This window comes from Cynocephalus volans, chromosome 3 (assembly GCF_027409185.1).
Source record: "Cynocephalus volans isolate mCynVol1 chromosome 3, mCynVol1.pri, whole genome shotgun sequence".
Lineage (NCBI taxonomy): Eukaryota > Metazoa > Chordata > Mammalia > Dermoptera > Cynocephalidae > Cynocephalus > Cynocephalus volans.
Genome location: NC_084462.1, coordinates 63,195,978 through 63,222,750, shown reverse-complemented (window position 1 = coordinate 63,222,750; position 26,773 = coordinate 63,195,978). Strand labels below are relative to the sequence as shown.

The window sequence follows — 26,773 nt, the reverse complement described above, 5'->3', positions numbered from 1 at the left end:
AAAAAATGTTTTGAGATAAAAACTTGGAGAAAAGAAATAAAAATAGAAAAGCATGAATAATGTTAATACATTTGATTTTCCTTACCTTGCAAGTTTTCTACTGTCCTGTTAGAAGAAACCACTGACCATTACAAAAGTGCCATATCTTAGTTACATCATACTGTATTAGGTAGAACATGTTAATATAAGGCTATGGTGCAACAAAAACCTGTAAGCAAAAAAACAGGGGCTTAGGCAAGACTATTTGTTCTGTTAATTTCTGTCTTGTAAAAATAGTCTGGAGGAAGGCAGTCCAGGCCAAATATGGCAGTGCTTCGGTGAAGTTGTATTGGGACCCAGGATCCTTCTGCAAATCTCTTCCACAATGGGGTGTTGCCTCCTCTGCAGAGTCCAAGACGGCTAACACATTCCAAGCAACAGGATGGAAAAGGGGGCAAAAAAATGGTCATGCCATTTTGAAGGACATAGATCATTTCTCTTCATATTCCACTGGCTAGAACACAGTCATACCTGCACAGGAGAGTGGGAAATATAGTCTTTGTTCTGGAAGGAATGTGCCTAACTGAAAATCAAAGGTTCTATCAGTATGTGAAAAGGAAAGAATGGACACCGAAGGAAAAGTGGTGCTCTCTACACATCTCTCATTTACATATTTGCATAATTAGAAATTCAAACCTGAAAATCATTCTACTGAGAACAGAATTGACTAGCTGCCAAATACCTACTATTCTGGATTTTAATTTACAAAGGATTAGTTTATTTCCTTAATTCACCCACCAAAAGCAATGAAATGCAAAACACTATCTGAATGAGTTTCTTCTTTTATTGGTATAAAACCAAAATAAAGTGATATAATTCTCTGTATGCCAATTAGCTAAATAGAGGTAGGTGGGCAAAAAGATTTTTCTCTTGCAGTTTCTTTATTGAGGAAAAAAGGAAAATGGACAAATTAGTCTGGTCAATTTATCTGACTGAATTTTAGAGTACCAAAACAAAAATAGTTCTTTAATTTTTATCAAATAAGTAAAAAGTCAGTGATAAATATTGTTACAGCTTCTGAAAAAATTGGTAAAATTGAAAAGCAGAGAAAGATTTCTCAAATAAGCCATCTGTATATTTTTCTCCTTTACTAAGGGAGAAAAAAAAAGTTCATGATTCTGCTAAAAGATCATCTAACAATGCAAAGAGGTCGTCGTGGAATGTCTTAAACCTCCATCCGACTGATGGTCCGCTTTCATCTTGCACAGGAAGACTACTTACAGTCACATTACACAGCAGCTACATAATCTGGTGCAGCACAGCCGTAATCAGTTTGCCTGTGCCTGATACAAAAGCTGTCAATTCCTGATCTGTGTACTGTTATGTACAAAGCTGTCCTTCACCTAATATATTAAGAACTACCCCAATGTGATCTCAGAGCATCAATCAAAGCTACAAAAACAGATATAGCTAAGGTTCTTTTTGTTTGAAATAGACATATCCCAAGTTTACATTTTCTGGACAACGTAGAACCCAAAAGTTGATACATTGTGAAAGCCACTTTAAAGATGGCTTTATTTAGATGACCCCAGATGAATGAGTGCCATTATCGTTGTATAGCTATGAAACAGATCATCATCCTTTACCTCATTACATTTCCTCAATATAAAGTTCCCTGTGACTATCCGATCACATCCTATTTCTCCATTTCCAAAGAAGCCGAATAAGGGAACACTAGGAAAAAACTTTCTAAATGCATCAGCCTCAACATTCCCCTTGGATCTGTAATACTGAAAGCCCCTGCCAACGCATGCAAACATGAAGCCAATAGTATTTTGTTCTGGAATGTTGGCCGCTTTGAGGCGCTGCATCGCAGCCTCAGCAGTCTTCTGGTCATTGACATCCTCATTGAGGAGCACAGTAGCACTCTGGATTCGGTGTCCACTAAATGACAGTCCAACCACACCAGTGGCATCAATATCCAGAGGGTTCCTGGAAAATGAAATTGGAAAAGTGACAATATATCATGAAACAAAATTAAAATTTTAGCGTATAAAAGAAAAATCTTTCTGATTCACTGATGTGGGGCTGCTGCTTCTAGCAGCCTATAGTTAATCTGGGGCTCACCCTCCAAGATGAAAGGAAGTAAAATAAGGGTTAAAATTTAACTATTACAATTAATATGTTAAAAGAATCAATCAAGAGAAGTAAGCCACTATTTTTTTTCGTTTTCTTTTTCTTTTTTTTTTCAGTCATACATACAAAGGGGCAATGCATATCCACAAAGATTTCTGAAACCCATCCTTGGTTATTAGAAGGTACAGAGTATTCTTACCTTTCTGACTTCCGTAAAAGAAACCTTATAATTTTATGCATACACAAAGATATCTATTAAATGAAGCTTTTTTGGGGGGGGCAGGGGGGATCGTAACCCTTGGCTTGGTGTCGCCCACACCGCGCTCAGCCAGTGAGTGCACCAGCCATCCCTGTATAGAATCTGAACCCGCCGCGGCCTTGGCGCTTCCAGCGCTGCTGCGCTCCCAGCACCGCACTCTCCCGAGTGAGCCACAGGGTCGGCCCAAATGAAGCTTTTTGATATTATATTATTTACATCATTGGTATCTTTCCTCCCCAACTTCAGCTGCTAAATGCTGAAAGAGGTATATTAAAAACACAATCATAAAAAAAATAATAAATAAAATTTAAAAAATAAAAACACAATCATGAAGAATCATTTTAAAAACCTATTAACTCTACAAGTTTTAGCTTTATATTGTTTGGTCCATAAAGAAATATGATTACTTTTTTTTTTTAAAATCTTTTTTATTGCTTTGAGCCTAGAATTTGTCAAAATTTGATGGTAAAAAGTCATGTTTTCCCTTTGTTTGTATTTGCCTGGTATGTTTTTTAAATGAAACATTTTATCCTTACAAAAGAAAATATAATGTTGATAAAAGTTATAAAAAGCATAATATGATGAACACCCACTAACACCCACTAGGGAAGAAACAAGAAAGTACCTTACATTTCTATCATGTTTATCAACATCTGAATCTATAAACTAAACAAGATTCTCTGCGTTAATGAGAAACTAAGACTCAAAATGGTTAAGTGACTAAGATGATCAGGCAGCTAGTGGCAAAACCAGTTTATGAGGGGCAGAATCCATCTTCTGAAGTTCTCTGCTCCTCTTTTAATTTTATATTTCCTCTTTGGTATATAATTGTAATACATGTTTGTCAATCTCTTGCCTCAGAGAATTATTTACCTGTCTTTTTTTGGGAGGGGGAGTAGTTTGGCTTATCTGGACACCATTGAAATGGTGCACTGATTTACTCAATGGCTTCCCTTACCCACTAACATGGTATGACGACCACATTAAAATTAACGTGTCATGTAAGGTATAATGATTTGGGGGGCTAGAGTTCCTGTATCAGGTATAAAAAGTAGGTGATACATAAATAGCCACACTAATGAGCAAGCACCTTAAATGTTCTAAGTGAGATATTTGCATTTCAAAGGTAAACTGTATTTTAGATCACCATGGTAAGAGGGGAAATAACCTTAGGCAGCCACCAAGAATTCGGTGTATGTAGGCATGAAATCCAGTGTTTGATATCCTACTGCCTAGAATTCAGTGCACTTGCCTTTCCTTCTTTGTCACTGGCTGTCCAGGGATCTCAACTTAGCTGTTTGCTTTCTCTGATCCATCCAGGAGAGAGACTATAACAGGGATGATTTACATTATTCCACAGATACTGATCTCTAATAGCCTAACTCTAGGATCCAAACATTAAACACAAGTATAGTGAGAAACAAATACTAGTATTTATAAGCATTGGGGGTAGGATGGGGTATCGTTTTCCTGCTTTTGAAAATAAATGCATGGATGAACTTAGAGAAGATTATGTTAAGTGAAATAAGCCAGGCACAGAAAGAAGAAATGCTGTACTCATAAGTAGGAGCTAAAAAATAAATAAAAAAGAAAGAAAGATACAATAATCACTGTAATTCATTGGACTTTCAAGAGGAGAGAACGGAACTGAGGCCACCAGTGGTGGGAAAGAGAGAGGGGGAGATGGAGTTAGCGAGAAATTGGTAAAGGACTACAAAAAATGGTTACATTATATAATTGTGAATATAATTGTCCTGATTTGAGCATGACACATTGCACACGGATAGTGATATTCAATGCTGTACCCCACAAGTATGTACAATCAATTATGTTTCAATATAAATAAATAAATAAATGATATTTATGTCTACTTGATTAGCTCAAACTCAAAAAGTTTCATACATTTATTCAAAATAGAAAGGGGGTAATGGCTCCCAAGACAGAAAAGCAAATATTTTTCTCTTTGAAAGCAAATGCCTTAGTAACACAAATCAAAGATCCACAATTTTTGAGCCTAAAAAGCCTTTCAAAAAATCTGGTACAGAATTTCAGAAAATGTGTGCCAAGGAATACCAGTAGACCTGCAAGATGCTCCATGAAAAAAACGTTTTGTGACCAAAAAGATTTGAGAATTGCCACAGGTAATATTATTCCCCTTCTAGATTTCCAAACTACCAAGCATATTAGAGGCTTTGGAGTTTTGTCATAAAGATACACATTAACCATGTATTTTCTTTAAAAGAGGAAACAGAACTAGAGAGGAAGTGACATAGTGAGGTCACCCAGAGTACCATAGCTGTCAAAGGAAAGATCAATAGACAATGTTGAAAATAAATTTTAAGGAGAGTGTAAGTCCAACTAAGAAGTTCTTAAATATATATAAATTTAATTCTTCAAATGTAAGCAAAATTATGTTGAGTAAGCTTCTTAACCTCTCTACTGCAAAATGGAATGACTTATCTTAGCAATTCTTTAAACATGTTTTTAAAAAACCCAAAGTAACAAAAACCTGAGACCATTTCCCTCATCCACAGAAGAAATCAGATGCACACCAGACATACTTTTCAGAAGTCAGTGATGACAGGTTGTCCACCTGGCCTCCAGCCAAGATGATATTCATATCACTGAAAGTGCTGACTACTCGCTGCAGATAATTACTGGCTCCCACTTTAGAACAATTATAGCCAAAGACAAGGACCACACGAAGTTCAGGGTTATCTAAAAGACCTGCAGAGAAATGGAGAGCAACAATTAAAGATAGCCTTAAAACAGGATTTTATACATCTTGTAAAATGAAATGTTACTGCTAATGACCTGTACTCCTATTTAAGTACATTTCAGGACTTAAGCTGTCAAGTGTTCCATTTTTTACAAACTTTAACCCTAATCAAAATCTTAGCTACAATTAATTTTTTCCATTAAAAAAACTAAATTGCTATTTGAAAATAATACAATCAACACTCAACACAAACAAGGAAGCAGCTTTGTACCGAGCAGCAGTCCTTGGGGGGCCATGGTACAAGCTGGCTCCACACAGGCCAACACCTAGAATGAAAAGGAACACTGATTTACACAGAACAGAGTTAGCAGCAATGGAAATTTAAAGACCCAAAGAAAATGGAGAGAAAGGCACTAACCACCTGTAGTGGGGTGGATGATGGCCCCCCAAAAGACATAACCACATCAAATCCCTGGAACCTATGAACGTGACCTTATTTGGAAAAAGGATCTTTACAGATATAATTAAGGATTTTGAGATCAGATCATATGGATTACCCAAAGACAAGTGTCCTTGTAATAAGACATATATAAAGGAAAGACAGAAGAGGCAGCAATGTGACCACACAAGCAGAAATTGGAGCGATACAACAGTAAGGAATGTCAACAGCCACCAGAAGCAGGAAGAAACAAAGTCCAGATTCTCCCCTAGAGCCTCAAGAGGGAGTGCAGCCCTACTGACACCTTGATTTCAGATTTCTGGCCTCCTGAACTATGACAATAAATTTCTGTTGTTTTAAGCCACCAAGTTTGTGGTACTTTGTTCCAGCAGCCTAAGGAAACTACTACACTACTGAAATACGGGTTTTATCCACCTCCTCCAGGAAAGGGAACAGGAGCGAAGGTGGATTAACCATGAGAAGTTCCTTCCAAAGCAGAAAAGTGTTCAATGCTGTGGTATATGGATTAAAAGCAGTACCACTAGGGGGCGGCAGAGTCTAAGTAGACAGGCTGTACTCTCACTGCCCGCAGCTCCCAGGCTATTTCACCTGAGCCTCTAGGATCTTGTTTACAGGCTATCAATTTGAAATTTGCCAGCATTACCAAACAGAGGTAGTTTTGGGGACAGGAAAAAAAATCCAACACCTAACCACACTCATATTTACATCTGACATGCTACATGATTTTCATCTTGCCAGACCTAAGGTGAAGATTACTACAAACAATGCAGGGGACGGGGGCATGTGTGTGTGTGCATGACCAATTACTAACATCAAATAATGACTTATTCTGGAGAACTGCATTAGGTCTATTTCTAATTTTCTACACAGTAAATCAATGATAATAATGACTTATTCTGGAGAACTGCATTAGGTCTATTTCTAATTTTCTACACAGTAAATCAATGATTTGGACAGTGAAAAGGATATTAGTATTTTCATGACACCATATACCCAAAGCCATTATTAAAAGGTCTTTTTCCCCCTTATAGACTAACCTAGCACATTTTGAGAGAATATTTTTTCTTTTTAAGAACAAATTTCCAGAGTTGGAAAAGGCCTGTGGGATCAATAATCTAACCTTATTTTACAAACAAGGACTGCCAATCCCAGAGAAGTGACTAGCCCAGGACAATATCATATCTAGATTAAAAACCACACCTCCTGACTCAAGGCTTTAGGTTTTAGAAACCTAAAAACTTCTAAAACTCTACCTTTCCTACTGTTTTCTAAACTCTGGACTCTCTTTTCAATTGTCTACTAAACATTTTCATATGAATATTCTAAAGGCAACCTCATTTATTCAACAAACACATACCCAGTGCTTTCAACATCTTCCTTCAGTGATACTGTTCTTAGTTGGTGTAACCACACACACACCTCTAGAAACTAGAATCACTTTCCCCTACCCTGACTCAGATAACAAACCCACCTAAGCCAAGGCTGGATGCTTGAAAGAGCAGATGGCTCCATATTTAACCACAGACTATCTGATGCTTCGGGAAAATAACAGAAAGAAGGTACGACTCCTTGCCACTCAAAACTGAGAGGCCTAAAATATACATAGCTGAGAATTAGACCATGCAGCTCCACACAAGATGGGCTGAGGAAATGGTGAGGGGCAGTGACAGTTTTTTCTCAAAAATTCTGAGGTCCCCTCCAATTCATGGGTAAAGGATCATCAAGGATTCAACGCCCAGTGTTCTAGGCCACCTGCCATATAATGACTAATAATTTTATTGTAGAGTTTTTTAAAAATTGAAACATTAGCGGAAGCTTACGCCAACCATTAAAAACAATCCCAAAAGAGCATTTAAAAGACACTTTAAGCAATATAATCTCCTGGTGAACCTTTCAAGATGATAAACTGGTTGCAAAATGTAAACCTCAGGTAAAAACAGGTTGACCTGCCATGTAGGACTGGTAACTATAATCAAGTTAAATACCACAGGGTGTCTATCAAGAAATATCTTTAGTTTGGGAATAATATAAAACTTCTTTCCAGCAAGAATCCTGTTAGGTCAGTTTAGCAAAGTTTAGTTTCCCCTACCCTCTTAGGAATTTTTCATCCACCAAGCCCTCCCACCATGCTACTTGGCTATAAATTCCCATTTGTCCTTGATGTATTTGGAGTTGAGCCTGATCTCTCTCCCCTACTGCAAAACTGCATTGCAGTAGTCCCCCTGAATAAAGCCAGCCTATTGTCTTTAACAAGTGTCGGAATCATTTCTTCTTTAACACAATCTTCCTGCACTTATACTTTTTCAAGGGCTGGGCAACTTCAAAAGCAGAGCAAGTCTAACCTTTAGGCTTTAGCACTGTTTCTCTCTGCTTCACACCTGGTTACTGCCTGTGGCCCTCAAGATTCTCTTATAACATCTCCAGATAACTTAAACCCTCTGTCCTTCAAATTTTGGGGGAATCTGACTTAACAAATCACTAAAGTTTAGTTATTACTCTTCTCAGTTGCTTGCAGAGTTCAAGAGGAATAGTCAAAGGACCAAAAAGTAGGAAGCAGAAAGGACTTGAACAACTTACAAGCTAGATCACTAGATCACTGTCACAACAAATACTTAGCAGCATTTGTGCCAGGCACTCACTGTTCTAAGCACTTTACAGAAGTTAACTTTTAATGCCTATAACATACGGTTTAGCTCCTAGAAAGTCTATAAGGATTCAATGGCTTTCAAAGTTCATGATAAACATGCAAATTATGTCCATATTATAGGACTTCAGACCAGACATAAGTAATATTAAATGCATACCCCAGAACTGGCTGCCAGAAAGGAACTGGTGCCTACTAAGCTATGGAAAACACAAGACACTTTCCATTCCTCTCCTTCCAAGAGTAAATGCATTAGGATTCTTCAAGACTTCCTCTCTTGACCCGAAAATGTAAAAGCCAATGGGAGACCTTCCCTAGCAGGAATCTCTGCAAATAAAACTGAAACCCAGAAAATCATTGTGCCCCAACAGGCAATATTATAGGTTTACACTTTACCTAGGAGAATGTCAGAAGGATATATTTGTAAAAGGAAAAAGAAAGAATCACAGGTGTGAGGCAACTGTTTGATATACAGGTTGAACACACTTATCTGAAATGCTCGGGACCAGAAGTATTTCAGATTTTGAACATTTTTGGATTTTGGAATATATGCATAGTACGTACTGGTTGAACATCCCTAATCCAAAAATCAGAAATCTGAAAAGCTCCAATGAGCATTTCCTTTGAGCGTCATGTTAACACTCAAAAAGTTTCAGATTTTGGCACACTTCAGATTTTGGATTAGGAATGCTCAACTTGTATAACTAACCATCTCAAGCATACTTAAAGGAGGAAAGAGGCTCTGGCTCTTATGCTCAAGCTCAGGTTCTGAACAATCAGCAGTGCTGAGGCTGCTTTCTCCAGCTCTCCTATTTGTAGTAGGGAGAGGTGGTCACAGAGCCAGACACGGCTCTAAATGTTAGAGCTCCTTTACTGGATGCCATGAGGCCTTTGAGGAAGAAGTATATGAGCATCTTTAGGGAGGGAGGCTCCTCCCCCTCTGTTACAGCTATGGCTTTCAGACCAGACACAGGATTCCAAAAGTGCCCCCAGGGTGGGGTTAGGGAGAAACTAAGCAGCCTCAGTTCTAGACCTAACACATTCCCTTCAACCTAAGCAGTTCTGCTTTTATCTGCTTTATTTTTTATGTTAGTGTCCCATGTAAGACTGTATTTAGAAATGAGCAGTTTTTTAGTTAGTTATCTGCTCAAGAACCTCCTTACTGAGTAATTTCAATAAAGTCTTCAACTTAAACACAAGGAAAGGATGTTATATTACATCAGTATTAACCCTGAGCAATCAACATACACTACCAAGCCTCCTTCCTACCCCTCCTCCTCAAATCACTGGAGCTAGTCCCTCTTAATTACCATGAGTTTCCTGAGGATTCCCAAAGCTATTTTTGGTTCAGACTACTCTCCAGAGCTCCAAACCCATATATTCAACTGTCTAATCAATATCCCATCTCAAATTCAACATTTCCAAAACAGAACTGATAATGTGATCCCTCCAACCTGCACCTTCTTTTTTTTTTTTTTTTTTTTTTTTGTCGTTTTTTCGTGACCGGCACTCAGCCAGTGAGTGCACCGGTCAGTCCTATATAGGATCCGAACCCGCCGCGGGAGCGTCGCCGCACTGCCAGCGCAGCACTCTACCAAGTGCGCCACGGGCTCGGCCCCAACCTGCACCTTCTAGTCCATTCCTTACCTCAGTAAATGGTTCTGTGTGGCTGCACTAGCTAGAAATCTCGGTGACATTGCTGCCACCTCCCTCATTCTGAACATCCAATATTTAATCAGTTACCATATCCCATCCATTCACTTCCAAATTTTATCTTGAATCCATCCATTTTTCTTTAACTCCACTTGTCACACTGCTCTAGCCCAAGCTGCCACCTCCTCTTGCCTTAACTACTACTACAACAGCCTCCTGTTTTTCCTCCACCTTAAAAAAAATTAATTTACTTTTACTGACAAATAAAAATTGTGTGTATTAATTGTGTACAACATGATGTTTTGAAATATGTATACACTACTTAATGGCTAAATTGAGCTAATCCTGCATCCACTCTTGTATTCCTCTAAACTGATCATCAGACCGCAGCCAGAGTGGTATTTTCAAAAGACCTATCTGACTATGCCACTCCTGTGTTTAGAATCCTGGCTTCCCATCAACCCTCCTCAGTATGTCCTACAGGCGTGATCTGGCCCTGGCTTGCCTCGTCTGCTTCATCTTACATCACGCCCCTCCTTGCTCTCACTACTCGCCAGACATACCGGTACCCTTTATGTCTCCCAAATAAGCTGTGGGAATCCACAACGCTTACATCCTGAACAGGAGTTATCAGGTCCTATTTCCTGTCCTTGATCTCTTGGCTACCTTGCTCTATTTTTTGTCAGCAACCTGGAAAGAAGGTAAAGACTTACAATCCTCCTCCCTATTGAACATCTAAGGGACCTCTCCCTACCCAAGCCTTATTTACATCATCTTAGGACTCTGTCAAAATTCACTTTCCCAGCACCCAAGACTAGATAGATTAAGTGCCCTGGTAATACATTTTCTAACACATCTGTGCTTCAACTTGGTAACACTTACCACACCTGTGGTTTTTTATTCAAAGTCAACCTGCCCTGCCAGACTGGAAGCTCCAGGAGTGACTGGCATATAACATAAACAAATAGTTTTTCAATTAATAAACACTGGCTTTTCATGAAACTGTGCTGAGGTATTTTTACTCCATAAGAATTATGTGCTTGCTCATTTGTATTCTTTTTTCATTCCAGAGGCTAATTTTAACACAGGATACCACATGGACCTTAGAACAACCTATGCCTTATTTTTAAAATGCACCATTTTGGTAAGATTTCTCCAAAACAAATATCACAAAGTATGGTGTAAAATTACATGTACTATGATGCTGGGTCAGATTATAACATCTCTTACACATGAGGTCTAGCAGAACTATAGTTATCGAACACAAGGTGCCAGTCTTCAGGCGTATGCCAATTTCATAATCTAGAATTTAGCCCCTTCTGAGCCTTTCACATGAGATCTTACTACAGTCACTGTAGCTAAGTACTATAAGGGGAGACAAACTACAGTCCATGGGCCACATCCAGCCCATCTCCTAGTTCCCTTTTTGTAAATAAAGCTTTATTGGAACATAGCCATTCATTTATGAATTGTTTATGGCTTCTTTTGCACTCCAACAGCAGAGCTGAACAGATGAAACCTGAAACCATACTGCTGGCAAAACCTAAAATATTTACTATCTGGCCCATTACAGAAAAATGTTGCCAACCTCTGAGGGGTACTAACATGAATAAGGTGCTTTCAATGTTATGGAACAGAGAAGAGTGGTTCCAGGTATATGGTTCAGCAACGTAGCACTCACTGCTTGCCTGTTTCAGATTCCTCCATCTTCTTGAGCACATAAAAGACAATGGTCCACATTTAGATATACATAAAATCAGGACACAATATAGCATGTGAAAGAACAGAGATTATCATCTCAATCTAGTCAAGCTTCAATTTCCAGAAGGCCATGAATAGGATGACAGTGATGCCCTGGAATAAGCCAAAATGGCTGACAGCAAACAGCTCAGGACAGGACACCTGTAAGCAAGTTTCACAGAGCAGAATAAACCCGGGGTCGTTTTTCCCTACAGTTTTCTCATTCTTATACTTGGCACTATAGCATGCACAAGGTCTAACAACTATACAAACAATTTTATCATAAAATGGATGGTTTCTCCTGCTTAAGATTTTGGCTCTTTCTTGTAAACTGACAAAACTAGGATTCTAGTTTCAACCAATGCTACGTATCAGGACCTCATCGAGGATCCCCAAGGTGCTCCAAGGGACAGAGGAGGGAGTAATGCCCAGGGCAGTGCCATAGCACCTCTCCGGACAAAAAAGACAGCACAAAGGTTTGGCCATATGACCTTTAGCAAAAGCACTAAATCAAAACTCAAAAAGTATGTCTAATGGGGTTTCATTTTTCCAAATTTCTTCTCTCAATCCTGCTTCACCTGTCCCAGTATTCCCTATTTCTGCTCTCTGCACCACCATCATCTCTATCTCCTAGGCTCAAAACTTATCTAAGTCCCCAGTCTTCCTTTTCCTTCATATCTTGAAAATTTGCTAATTTCCTCTAATCAATTCCCTACTCTTCATGCCTGGTGTTATTTCCTGCCTAGATTCTTGTAGAGCGCTCCTAACTGCTCTCCCATTCCAGTATGTCCCCACTAGCGAGGGCCACATTCATTCCTGCCCAGTGACATCTCTGAGTAACAGTTACCATTTTCACTATGCAGAGGACTAAGTCCAGGCTCTTTAGCCTGGCCTCACTGCACCTTATCCTTTGTTCGCATTATTCCTCTTCACACACCCTTTGCTTGCAAATTGAATGGTTTACTATTTCCCTATATGCTCTTTGATTATGTGGCTCTGTGCCTTCTCCATTTCTCTAGCCTGTGATATTATACTCATCCTTATCTCTCATATGCTTCCCATCCTTCAAGGGCTGAAAAGCTACCTGCTCCATGCAGTCTCCTTGATCTCCCTCCTACTTGCAGAACCCCAACAGCAACCTATCCACAGAACTCTCACAACACACATCACATCTTCACTTGGGTTATGATTGTAGATGTATCTTTCATACCCTTCCTGGAGTGTCACTGAGACAGAATCTGTACCCAATTAACTTTTCTAACGAGACCATTTAACAAGCTGAATGAAATTAATGTAGAATGTCCCACATCATGATCCAAATGGATTTACATAGCCATCTCCTTGTAAACCTCAATCCATATCTCCTTCTTTCCTTGTACTATATTTGCTGCTGGAATCCTTTGCAGAATCTGTGCTAAGTTGACCTGGATGGCTTACTCCAAGGCCCTCAATGGCACTTTCACAGACAGATGCCAGACATGCAAATGGCTCTTAAACCAACATGTCTGGCCTCAAATTCTCCTTTGAGTTTCAGACCTACTATATTTTTTTCTATTTTCTTATTTTTTTTTAATTTCTTTATTTCAGACCTACTATTTTCCAACCACCTGACCCATTCTGAAAAAGATCTGGTTTGCTGAACTTTGTTAGCTCCAGTTAGCTTTCCAACATCAAGTCTCATTATGATATGACAAGTCACCCTAGCTCAGCCGCATAGCCACATTTACTCTTAACATTCTTTTTGCCTTAACACTTAATACTGGGTCAGTTTTAAAGGCACAATCTGATCTTCTCCCTAGAGGAAGTTTGGTATCTTTAATTTAGGGTGGCTTTAACAATACAGCTAACTCTGCTGTTTATGTATGCTAAGACCCTTAGCTCTCTACTACCATCAGATATTATTTTCTTCATCAATAATACAGTCAGTCCCCTGACTCAAGTCCCCTGAAATCTAGCTCAACTTAGATTTTTCGACTTTATGATGGGTTTCTTAGGACATAACCCTATTGTAAGTTGAGGAACACCTGTACTCCACAATTAATTCTACCCAGTAATGCTGTGGTGAAGATAAGAAATAGCATGTAGCACAGAGCCCAGCATACAATACCTCTGCAAATGTTGGCCATCATTAATTGTCACTACAAGCCAAGACATGTGCATGTTCCTCTGACATGCTGCTTCTCAATGAGCTGAAAAGGACACCTGAGACATTCACTGCCCTTTCACTGAATGTCCCTTCCTGAGCTACTTATCAATCCTCCCTCTAGTTTATTCCTCCACAGACCACGAGACCACACTGCAGATGGATCACCCCTGCAACCCACTGGGAAGCCTACCTAAGGTATAGAGGCCAGTGCTAGTCTTCTACCTACCATCTGCTGAGCTAAGCATGCTGCTAAATTCTTTACATAAGTCATTTCATTTAATCCTCACAACTCTGCAAAATAGTTATTTCCACTTCATAGATGAGGAAACAGAGGTTTATTTAGAAAAGTTAAGAAAGTTTCCCTAAACTAGAGAGCTAGAAAGTAGTAGAACCAGGGTAACTACAAGCCTTCATTCTTAATAGCTACCATACCCTACCTCACACCACAGAGCTGGCTATGGGAACTTTCCATTATCTCCCTGTACCTGACCAAAGAGGCCTGCTGCTCTCAGCTGCCAGCCTTTGCTGCTAATGCCTCTGTGCTCCCCCCCCCATCCACCAACCACTTTCACTTTTTTTTGCATTGTCAGGGATAGGTGTAAAAACTAGTCACCATGTGTATACAGTATTCTTTTATTTTCTTATCAGTAAACTAAAACAAATTTTCCCTTCGCTGCTACACAAATTTTTATTCCTTCTGGGTTGAGTGTCATTTCAAATAATGGAGGCTTATCTCTACAGGCTGACTGATCTATGCATAAACAAGGTGGTTACCACTCAATAGTTTTTATGCTAACAGTGATTTTTTTAAAGGTAGTGATTATTTTAATGAGTTAAGTCCAATCATTCCACTTGCAGATGTAGATAAAAGGCAGTAATACTGCTTTGCTTGAGTAACTAGTTTGTTGCTTACCAAATTAAGTTAACCTTTCCCATCGAAGCTTAGATACTAAGCCAATGCTTTACCTCTTCAAAGCCACCTCTTCTGACTTGTCATGCTTCCTGTCTGTGTCCTAGTATAACCCTTACAGACCGTCTTAACTTACATCTTTCATTAACACTTATCAAGTTCACTATACTTATTCTCATCTTTCTAATTAATCCAGTATCTTCTAAAAATGTTTACAATAAATGCTTATTACCAGTGTAAAAAAAGAAATAAAAGCTCAAAAAACAGCTTTTCAGCTTCAAAAAATAAAAATAGGGCAAAATGACAAAAAACTATTAAAACAGCAAGAATTCCTTCAAAACTCAGAATTAAATACCAGCAAGTTTATTATCAAGAGCAATTATGGCAACATTTTCATCTCTGGTTCTCTCAGGCTTTAATACAAGTAAAATAATTTTAAAAATAAATGAATTCTACCAAAGATGCACTGTACTAGCCTCTATTAAGCACTAGTTTGAATTAACCACATCTTCAGTAATAGGTGTACTTAATTCAGATTCTCCCAAAGGAGCATATACTACCAGGCAGAATTAAAAACAGAACAAAATTAACCAACAATATGAGAAATTAATGATAAATAACAGTAACTTACCTACTTCAGTGAGTTGATGTCTTCCTAGTGTTAAATTCTTTGGATCCTTAATAAAATGAAAGGGCTGTATTTTTATTCCTTCAATTTGAGGGAATAATAGAGCAAAACCAGATTCTCCAATTTCTATTTCCTGAGGTCGATTGCTACCTGATCCCATTGGAGTCACTAGGAAAAAAGTTAAACTGTTTCATAAACAGATTCAATAAAAACTAAAGTTTAATTTGGCAATAGTGTAAATTAACCAGTCCCACCTAGATAACTGCAATTTAGGTCATTAAGATAATCACCAAGCTAACAGGCCACTATCTGAGTAAAAGTGCTTCAGCTTGGACATTTTTCAGGGTATAGTGTCATGATGGCTGCAACTTACTTTCACATCGTTAAAAAATAAATGTTTTCATAAAATGAAGAGAAGAAAGGAAATGCTGTGAAATTTTTTCATTTGGTGAATCTAGATGAAGGGCATATGGGTATTTACCATACTGTTCTATTAATCTTTCAACTTTTCCATAGGACTAAGTTTTTCAAAGTAAAAGATTGGAGGGGGGAGTAGTAAACACACTTTCACAGCAATTCCACTTTTAAAAACGTATGCTAAACATGTTTAACAATTATATAAAGTATATTCGCACACGTACTTTTATCACAGAACTTTAAATAGAAAGGGAAAAACCTAAATGTATTACACTGGTATTTATATATTTTTTAATATGTATTTAACTTTTATTACACTTGAAACATAATTGATTATACATACTTATAGGGTATAGAGTTGACCACCAGTATTTGTGCACAGGTATCTAGATTAAAAGTTACATTTGCACAACAGAATGTAGCCATTAAGAATGATGACAGACGTGTATTTATGACATGGAAATACATTTGTAATATGCTGTGAATTTTAAAGGTATGTGTTATGTCCTCAACCCCAACTTCCAAATTCATATGTTGAAGCCTTAACCCCCCTATATGACTATATTGGAGAGATAAGACCTTTAAAGAGGTAATTAAGGTTAAATGAGGTCATAAGGATGGGGCCCTCATCTAGTAGGACTAGTGTTCTTATAAGAAGAGGAAGAGACACCAAGCATGCTCATGTACAAAGAAAAGGCCATGCGAAGACACAGTAAGAAAGTGGCTGTCTGTAAACCTCAGGAGAAACCAACACTGATCTTAAAGGCCAGTCTCCAGAACTGTTTGAGAAAATAAATTTCTGTTGTTTAAGTCACCCAGTTTGTGCTATTTTGTTATGGTAGCCCTAGCAGACTAATACAGTTGGTTGAAAGTCTGTAGAAAATTATATTCTAGTTTTATATATAAGCATTAACATGATAATGTTAATAGAGTAGTTAACTCTGTGGTACTTAAAGGTGCTTAATTTTGGGGTTGGGGGCTTACCTGTATCTTCTAATTTTTTTCTTTTTTAACAATAACTGGCTATTACTAGTGTAAAAAAAATAAATTCTTTTTAAAAAAGTGTTAAGTCTTTTAGAAATCAAAGCTAGGGCAAAATGAAAAAATAATATTCAAAGAGAAAACTGCAAAATCAAATCAAACCCCACACAATATATTCTGAATTAAAAACATGAAAATAAAATTTCAGACTTTATTATAAGGCATTTCTCACACAAAAAAATATCAAAACATAAAAGCAATTTTGAAAACATCTGTAGCAGTCCTCAAGATAATCTGAATTAAAATCCCAACAGGCTTTCTTGTAGAAAGTAACAGGTTGATTCTAAAATAATCATATATGTGGAAATACAAAAGATCTAGATAGCCAAACAAACCTTAAAAAGAACATCAAGACATTCAGTAATTAAGATTATATGTGATGGCTTAAGGACAGACAAATAGATCAATGAAACAGAATAAAATCCAAAAACAGGCCCACAAACATACAGTCAATTATTTTTGACAATGGTGGAAGGGCAATTTAATGAGGAAAGAAAAGTCTTCAACAAATGGTAAAGGAATAACTGCATAAACATATGGGAAAAAAAATGACCCCCAAACCCCTACCTTACAAACATCCAAAAAAATTAATTCAAGTTAAGGCATGAAACTAAATGCAAAAGCTAAAACTACGGAGCTAATAAAAGGAGACATAAGAAAATATCTTTGTGACCTTGGGATTTAAGGCAAAGATTTCTTAGAGAGGACATAAAAACATTAACCATAAAAGAAAAAAATTAATAAACTGGATTTCACAAAAACTACATTTTCTGTTCTTAAAAAGACACTTAAAATGAAAAGACACGCCACAAACCAGGAGAAAATATTTACAACACCTTTACCTTGTAAAGGACTTGTATCAGAATATATAAAGAGGTTCTACAATTCAATAATGAAAAAACAATCCTATATATTAAAAAAAAAAAAAAAAATCAGTAGGACTGGCCATTTAGCTCAATTGGTTAGAGTGTGGCGCCTGTAACACCAAGGTCCAGGGTTGAATCTCTGTACCAACCAGCCAGCTGACAAAAAAAGCCAAACCCACAAAACAACAACAACAACAAATCAGGAAAAGAGAAGGACACTTCACAAAAGCAGATATACAAATAGCCAATAAACACATGAAAAGGTGCTCAACATAATTAGTCATTACAGAAATTCAAAAAAAGCCCTTTTATACCCACTGTAATGGCTATAATTATAAAGATTCATGTCACTAAGTGTGAGTAAGGACATGGAGCACCTGGAATCCTGTACATTGCTGGTTGAGTATAAAATGGTATAAGAAGTTTGGAAAACTGGCAGTTTCTTTTAAAGTTAAATATATAGCAGCCCCGAGACTCAGCAATTCTACTTCTTGGTAATTGCCTCAGAAGAATTAACCTGTCTCCACAAAAAGACTTACACACTTACACAAAAATGTTCATAATAGCTTCATTCATATTAGCCAGGAACTGGAAATAACACAAATGTCCATCAAAAAGAGAATGGAAAAACAAATCATGGTCTATTTACATAATAGATACTACTCAAGAAATTTTTAAAAAATGAATTACTGATACACACAAACGTAGATGAATCTCAAAAACATTTTGTTAAAAATACTTATATTGAGTGAAAGAGCCAAGACACAAAAAGAGTATATACTGTACGACTGCATTTATATGACCTTCAACTACAGGCAAAACTAATCTATGGTCATAGAAATCAGAACAGGAATTTCCTATGGAAGGTAGGGAGTAACAGGAATAAGGCAAGAGGAACTTTCTGGGGTGATGGAAATATTCTATATTTTGACTAGTGTGTTGGTTACAGGACGGTATAAATTTGTCAAAACTCATGAAATTGTACACTACAGACTGTGCATTTCACTGCAAGTAAAGTTTACCTCAATTATGAAAGAAAGTGACCTCTGCACCTTTAAAAATGAACAAATTTTCTCTAATATGAAATTTTTCCAGCCTAAAGAAGGAAAATGGGCTAGTAGCCAATGGCTGTTTTAGAAACATCAGAGCACCACCTTGTAACACCAAGGTCAAGGGTTCGTATCCCTGTACTGCCCAGCCACCAAAAAAAAAAAAAAAAAAAAGACTAAAGATTATAAACATTATTTTTAAAAAAAGCATGCTCATAGTATTGATCTGTTCATCACATCTTGGACAGAGGTGCTGACGGTCAGCCCTGTACCTCGTGAATAGGTACAATCGATTTTTTAAAAAATTGAGAGCAAATAAACAGAAACAAGCACTATACTGTGGCTTAAGAAAAAGGAATCAGATCAACCGTTTGGTGAAAGTTTTGTTCAGACACACATAGAACCGGTTCCAGAAAACACCAGCTATTGGGGGTACCAGAAATAATAAAAAGGTGGGGTGGGGCTCCAAAAAAACAAAGAGGACCAGTCCCGACTACAGGGAGTTGGCATGATACTTACTCCTAACAACAAGATCATGAGAGAACTGAGGGGGAAGAGAGGCGCAATGTCAAAACTGCTTCAGAATAAGGCCAGGACAAAAGGAAGGCTTCAGGTAGACTTCCGACGCCCTCATGATAGGGTCACAAAGGCAGAAGGAAATGTCACCCAGGTCTGACCCTCCCTCTCCTGTCCCTAACCCCCCAGCAGGAATTTTAAAAAGGAGAAACTTGGTCACACTTTGGGGAAGCCACAGTGGGTACAGATGGGGGGGACCAAGAAAATGATGTAGGAAATGAAAGCTATGATTCTATATAAGCATTTGTTAGTAACCAGTAATGCTAAAAACTAGATTGCTCATTTAATGTAAAAGTTTAAAGAAAACCATGGTCACTTCTATCATATTTTTAATCCAGTTAATTTTAAGTAAGATTAATAGGGTAGATATAACAGTATAGTAGTGGGGATCTGATGGTAGTAGAGATGAAACTATATATATCATTATTCATTTATATATACATATATATATACTCATATATATATACACACACTTATTCATTTACATATATACCTTTATTCATTATATATACACACATAGACATATATATATATATATATATATATATACCTTATTCATTTGTAAGCACTTGAAATCCTTTGCACTTCATTGTACAAGACTCAAATTCAGATCAGAAGTCATTCAGTGAAGATTTTAAAATGTCAATTATGGAATACCACTGAGTTGGAACAAAGAAAATAACAATAGCTAACATTTACTTATTGCTTACTGCCTATCTCTTCTAAATTCTTAACGTGTTAACTCATTTAATCCTCACAACCCTCCATGGAAGGTACTACTATCATCATCCCCATCTGATTAATGGGTTAACTGAAGCCACATGAAGTTAGGTACTTGCCCAAAGTGAAACACATACAAAGTCTGACCAAGTTTCTTCTAAGTGGTATAAATGGGATTCTTAAAAAAGATGACAGGTAAGGGGATCTTTAACCCTTGACTTGATGTTGTCAGCACCAGGTTCTCCCAAGTGAGCCAACCGGCCTTCCCTACACAGGGATCCAAACCTGTGGCCTTGGTGTTATCAGCATCACACTCTCCCAAGTGAGCCACAGGCCGGCCCCTATAAATGGGATTCTAATCCAGATATCTTAACTGCTGCACCATTACTGCCTCAACAGAATTTCTCCCCCCTACTACCTATTAAAAAGTCAAAAATAACAAAAACCAGCAAAAATTCACCAGCAACAACAATCAAACATGGAAAAGGGCACAATTGCATGCTATAAACTACAAACACTGGTAGCCAAGCAGAGAAACAGAAGTTTCCAGTAAGGCCCATCTTAACTCCTAATCCAGCCCCACGTCACTCCTACCCACCAGAAACAGGACTGGTTGGACTGACAGACTCTGAAAATGCCCACAAATACTTTCTAATTTGGACAGAGGTAGAATGAGATCTTTTCCCTCTTATGAATGGAAAGACATGCATTACATTATATTTGGTTTATACAGGTAGCCCTGAGATTTGAAATACTGAGCACAATAACTTAACAAACATTAAGTCAAATATACTACTGTAGTAAATATGACTAACTGTATTGTATTTTAAATGGCTAGGAATATAAATGGGCTTTTAAGCTACAAATAATTCACCAACTAAAGGACCCCACATATTAATCTGTGGAAGAAATTGTCAAGTTGCTCATTTCTCTCACCTACGATTCCTGGGGTCACAATCCCAAGGATCTGGCATTGTTTCGGGAATAGCTTCTCAAGGGCAAATGCTGTTTCCATGCTAGTTCTTTTCCTTGCTGTAATAATACAGTAGCAAAATTATTAAATAGCATCCATTTAAAGTCAAATATGACAATGTAAAAAAAAGAAAAAAGAAAAGCAAATACTGGAAATCTTTAAGTCATTTGACACCAAAATTTTTTATAAGAAAGTCTAAAAGTTCTGAATAAAATAAATGTTTCTCCCATTTTGGCCCATTTTATATTTTAAATTCTTAATCTGACCTTTAGCATCACTAGTTCGCCTTTCCCCTGTGTTCGTATGCTGTACTGCTTTTACCCCAATGGCATCACACTTAGTAGGAGCACTAAATTTTAAACTTGCTACTGTACCTTTCTGTTCAGCTGATCTAGCATAACTACTACTTTTCTGCATTAACGGTCAACTGGATTCAAATTAGACAATGATAATCCATTACCTAAGTCTAATTCTGGGCTTCCGTGTGCCCATGTTGGATACTTAGTTTGCCTTTTCCCTAGCAAGCCAAGAATGCACAATATCTGTAGATCACTCTGGTAAAAGGGATCCCATAATCGAACACAATAAAAGGATTAAACAGCCAAAGTCATACATCCTGTTTTAATAATAAAAAGAAGTGCCTGGAGGATTAAAGTATTTCAAAATGAGAAAAACACCTTTCTAAAGAATTTGTTTCAACTGTACTGCAAGGTTTAGAAATCAATCTGAAGCAAAAAGGGCTCTTCAAGGTTCAAAGACATATATACATGCACACTACAGGGGGCAGCCCCAGAGCCTCAGAAAGTAGTAACTCTTAGGATCAGTATAATATTTAACTCTAAACAGAAGGTACAGAAAGAAACAAAAAAACCAAAACTTTTTCTTTTGATATTTACCTCTCTTATGGCCACGACACTCTTCCTGATTAATGAAAGTTTCTGAATCAGCCATGTAAAGCACTGTACATGGTAAGATGTGAACATTCTGCAAAGGAAAAAAATTGGAATCAGATCCCATAAATCCCCGAGTGCTTTTGTAGTCCCTTAAAGCATCTGCCTGATCCAAATTGTGGTTGATCTGCCTTCTGTGGGCCAGTCTTGGCATTCTGAGTTCATCTGCTTCTCATTCACTTTTCACTCACGTGCTTTCATTTTCAGCTTCCTCACTGAGCACTCATTTCTTCAAGTCAAACTCATTGTAGCCTTCAAGAAGTTCATTTTCATAACAATAAATTTAAGCTCTTAGAACAAAAACATTAAGTAACAGCAAAAGATGTCACTGGCTTTATTTGAACACACATCACAGTAACAAAGCATCTCATCACAAGAGGGAAGGTACACAGGCTGCAGCACTTGTCATTTCATTGCCTATCAAATATCCCAGGCCTTCATTTCCACCCTTATCAACTGGTTTCCTCCAGGGACCCTTAATTTACTATTATCCAGACACACCCACTTCTGCATATGTCTGCTGCTGCTCTCTCCCTGTCGACCTTGATTTAAGATTATTTCCCTCAGGAGACACTTTAAGTACTACCTCCCCTACAAAACCTTTTCCTAGACTCCCTCAGTCCTGGACCTCACATTTGACACTCTTATTTGTGCCCCATTTCCCCCACAAGCTGGGCTTCTTCAGACTCATCTGTTTTCTACTAAACTTCCCATTACAGACAAGCGGCAAAGTAGCTGAATGAAGCGAAAAGGATGAAGACATTTTTCCTGCTAAGCTGGTTATGTTCAAAGAGTTTTACTATCAGAATGGAATGAAGTATTTAGCATGTAGCAAAGCCTCATCATTGGTTAGATGAAAAAAATGTTGATCCATAGTAATTTGGGGGAATGTAATTTGAGTCTGTGATGTCTGGTGTAGTGAGAAGTCAGGAGATTTAGGTCTTAGTGCTGACTCTGCCACAAACCAGTAGAATAACCCTCATGAAGTTTTTAGGCCTCAGGATTCCTATTCTTAAACAAATATTAGAAGTCTAGTCCTGACATTTTATGATTCTCTCTATTCTAGCACCCACTAAAAAGCAATTGCTGGATTTCCCTTCCTAATTCTCACTGGAAGCAATAACAGTGACAATCCTCAACATGAAATGTTCTCAAAGCACAAAGTAAGACAGCTAGAACCTCATTCCATTTCTCAAAGAAGTTACAAATGGCAAGCTGTTTTATAAAACTTTAATGGACTTTAAAATACTTCTAATAAAAAAGTTAAATCAACTTTCTTTATGGCTGTGAAAGTACCACTAGAGAATTCAGAAAACACTAAGAAAATAGCATGTATCATTTAGACAAGGTTTTCACGTTTTTGTCTTTTTAGTAATTTACTAAATTACTAAATGTATAAACTTAAGGAAATTACTATATGAACTTTAATAATGATGTTAATAAGAGTATTTAATAACATCTATTAAAAATTTATATTCCCGGTTGTGTAGGTTAGGTAACACAAAGTTTTTAAAAAGCACTTAAAACAAAAGAAAATAGGGCTGAGCCCGTGGCGCACTCGGTAGAGTGTAGCGCTGGGAGCGCAGCGACGCTCCCACCGCATTTTCGGATCCTATATAGGAATGGCTGGTGCACTCACTGGCTGAGTGCCGGTCACGAAAAAGACAAAAAATAAAATAAATAAATAAATAAATAAATTTTAAAAAAATAAATAAAAAAAAATAAAACACACACAATTCTATCCCCAAAGGAAACTTTTACTAACATTTTGGCTTATTTCTTCCTTATCCTTTTTGGTTTTTAACAATTCAGATTATACTAAACATTATAATTTCATAATCTGCTTTTTCTACTTTTAACACCAACATTTTCTCTTGTCATTAATATACCTTGCAGTTTATCATTTAAAAACTTCATTTATTAGATAAACATTACATTGTTTTTAATTTCCCTTATTATAAATAATTCTCCAAAGAACATTTTTGTGGAAAAGTCTTTGCTTGCATTTTGAATTTTTCCAAATGAAAAACTTTTGGAAACAAACGGCAGGACTGGGGCCAAAGTGCCAGAGAAGAAAGTTTTGTAACAAGCCTGCCTTTGGACACTGGCCAGATCCGTACAATCTGAGTCCCAGAACCCAGGTATAGTAAGGAGAAAATACACACAAAGAATGGGGAAACAGAAGACTGGTTACATATGGGCACTGATCTAATATCTAAATATTTTAAGAATGATGAGAGCCAGGTTTCTCATTGTCCAAAAGGGAGATGCAATATGAGCAGAGAGAAAACAAGAAAGAATCCTGGGTTGGATTGGAATTGGATGTACCTGTGTAAACTCATGAGTTTTCATATATATGAACAGAAGACAGAAATATAGTTGTAAATGTATCTATGTATATATACACCCGAGGGGTATTCAAAAAGCTTATGGAAAGATTATCTTTTAATTTCATTTTTCCACAAACTTTTTGAAGTACCCTCATATATTCCTAGGTTCTGTCTACTGACTGGGCTTTATAGCAGCAAATCCCTTAACAGCAATGAGTACACTTAAAGAGTCCAGATCTTGGTTTCTAAATACCGTTCTCAACTAAAAGGAATCAAGGCTTCTTGGAGAAATGGCCAATTCCGGAACTGAAGCAGGCAAAACAAGATAAGCTTAGGACATCTTGTGCCAGATAGCAAGGAAGGGCTCAAAGATGATGGAGTCATCTCTAGAACACACTGAAGCCAGCCTGAAGGGGTACCTATTAGCCAAACTGGAGACAATCTGAACACCAAAATAAATACTGATAGTAACAGAGTATACCCCATTGAATAAGAGATCAAGAGTATATAAATATAAATAAACAATTGGGTAAATTAAACAGGACACTTACATAGTTTCTAAGTATCTCACCACTACACACTTATTAAATACAGTGGAAGCATAATTTTACAATAAAGACATATGGCAGACAGCACCTTAATCAAGTAATCAAAGGTAATATAACTGCGAATGGGACAAATGAAAACCATATGTCACCTGACAGGATACCATGAGAAGAGCACAGCACCACTTCTGTGATATTTCTGCCAAAGATGCATAATCTAAATCTAATAAGAAACCTCAGACATGGCCAATTGACGGATGTTCTACAAAATAACTGCCCTGTAATTCTCATTGTGTGTCAAGGTTAGGAAAGTCAAGAAAAGCTTGGGAAACTGTTCCAGATCAAAGGAGATTAAAGAAACATGACTCACTTTAAAGCAACTTGCAATTATCAACTGAGTCCTTTTTCTATGATGAACATTACTGGAACTGACAAAATCTGAATGGAGTCTGAAGATTAGATGGTAGAAATGCGTCAGTGATAATTTCCTGATTTTGATGGTTGCACTGTGGTTAGGTAGAATGTTCTTGCTTATATGTAATACATACTAAAGCATAAAGAATGAAAGAGCATCACACTGGCAATTCATTCTCAAAGGGCATCTTCCCACTCCCCTGTGAAGTACCACGGCCTCACTGTCCCTCTGACTCCACAGTCCAAGTCTTTACCTCTCTAGGTGTTTTGAAACTGGGGCCCAGAGATGCAAGAGTACAGGACTGGGGGTTAAATATTTGGGTTTAAGTTTTCTTTCCTGACTTTCCAGTTATAACAATGGGCAAGACACACCTAGATGCCTTCTCTGCAAAACAGAGACAACAATACTTGCTTCAAGGGAAGCAAGTGAAGGGAAGGTTCTGCGCAGCATTATTACAATATTGAAACTTTGGATACTTAAGATGCCCAACATTTGACGAACGATCAAATAAATCATACACATCCTTACAATACAGTCACTAAAACTGACGTTAACAATATTTTTTCACAGCACGAGAAAATGTACCCCCAAATTAACAAAAATAAGGCCGTACATACACAAAGTTGGGATAAAAAAATTACTTCTCAAAGAATGACTCACCACCCCTGCAACCGACTGTGCACGACACCCTTTCTTACTTGCCTCAAGTTCCTCTGCTACCACGCGGACCAAGCAATGCCCCTCCAGGTGGCCGGCCTCGGCCAGGCCTGCGGAGATCCAGGTCACTCTCCGGTGGGTCCGCAACACTCTGCGCACACACTCCCTCCATAAGCGGCACACGCTGGGGATGCAAACGCACAAAGGGTTCGAGCGGCCGTTCATTTTCATCTCTCCCACGGCCCACAGACCCCAACCCATTAGCTTAGCAGCGGCAGATCCTTGCGGGACCCAAAGTTCCTGGGAGACGCAGGTGTCAGGACGCTGACTCGGAGCAAGGGAGGGCGGCGCGCGAACTTAGCGGGAATTTCTCCCCTCAAGGAAGTCCCCGGGAGCACTAGAGCAGGGGTACCTCGGGATGGGCAAGGGAGCCGAGGACACCCCGGGTCCCGACGGTCTCTGCCCACCCCGCCAGCGTGGTCATGCCCACAGCATGTCCCGAGGTAAGCTTCCCGCCTCCTCTCCTCACCCGGCTACCCGCAGCAGCGCCTTGGCGGGCAGGAAGGTGAGCACACGCTCCACCACCTCCGCGAGGTTACTCAACACGAAGGTGCTTTGCGGGTCTGCGGAGGGGGAGCAGCCGCGGTGACCGCCGCCGGCCACCGGTTCCATTCCTCACCGAGCCGCCAGAGCAAGCACTACGGCGGCTCGGAGGAACCTATTCCGGCCGGCACACCACTGCCCCGCCGACGCGCACTGAGCAGGCGCGCGCGCCACTTCCGGCCGGATGGGGAAGGCGGGGCTAGGGCAGGGGCGCTCGCTGCACTCCAGACCACCGGGTTTCCGGCGCAGGTCTTGGGTCGCTCACCGGTTCCGGAAGGTTGTGGCCTTCCGTACGGTAGTACTCCCTGTACTTTACATGAGGCATCCTGTAGTCAAAATATATTTTCCTCCCACTGT

General features: G+C 38.4%; 1 protein-coding gene across 1 annotated transcript; it reads right to left on the bottom strand.

Moving 5' to 3' along the window:
• FBXO22 (F-box protein 22) lies at positions 1-26,488 on the bottom strand. Its single transcript, XM_063090720.1, has 7 exons — positions 26,343-26,488; positions 25,859-25,997; positions 21,813-21,900; positions 20,880-20,975; positions 15,278-15,442; positions 4,936-5,101; positions 1-1,971 (listed from the first exon to the last, which is right to left on the bottom strand). The coding sequence occupies exons 1-7, from the start codon at positions 26,483-26,485 to the stop codon at positions 1,554-1,556; spliced, it is 1,215 nt and encodes a 404-aa protein (XP_062946790.1). The 5' UTR covers positions 26,486-26,488; the 3' UTR covers positions 1-1,553.
• Positions 26,489-26,773: the final 285 nt, after the last annotated feature.

Excerpts from the sequence above, each read along its gene's own strand:
- FBXO22 (XM_063090720.1), bottom strand. The coding sequence starts at position 26,485 with ATGGAACCGGTGGCCGGCGGCGGTCACCGCGGCTGCTCCCCCTCCGCA. Across the intron at positions 21,901-25,858 it reads TGGTAGCAGAGGAACTTGAG|AATGTTCACATCTTACCATG; the intron begins GCAAGTAAGAAA and ends TTTCCTTTGCAG. Across the intron at positions 5,102-15,277 it reads ACATCAACTCACTGAAGTAG|GTCTTTTAGATAACCCTGAA; the intron begins GTAAGTTACTGT and ends ATTTCTCTGCAG.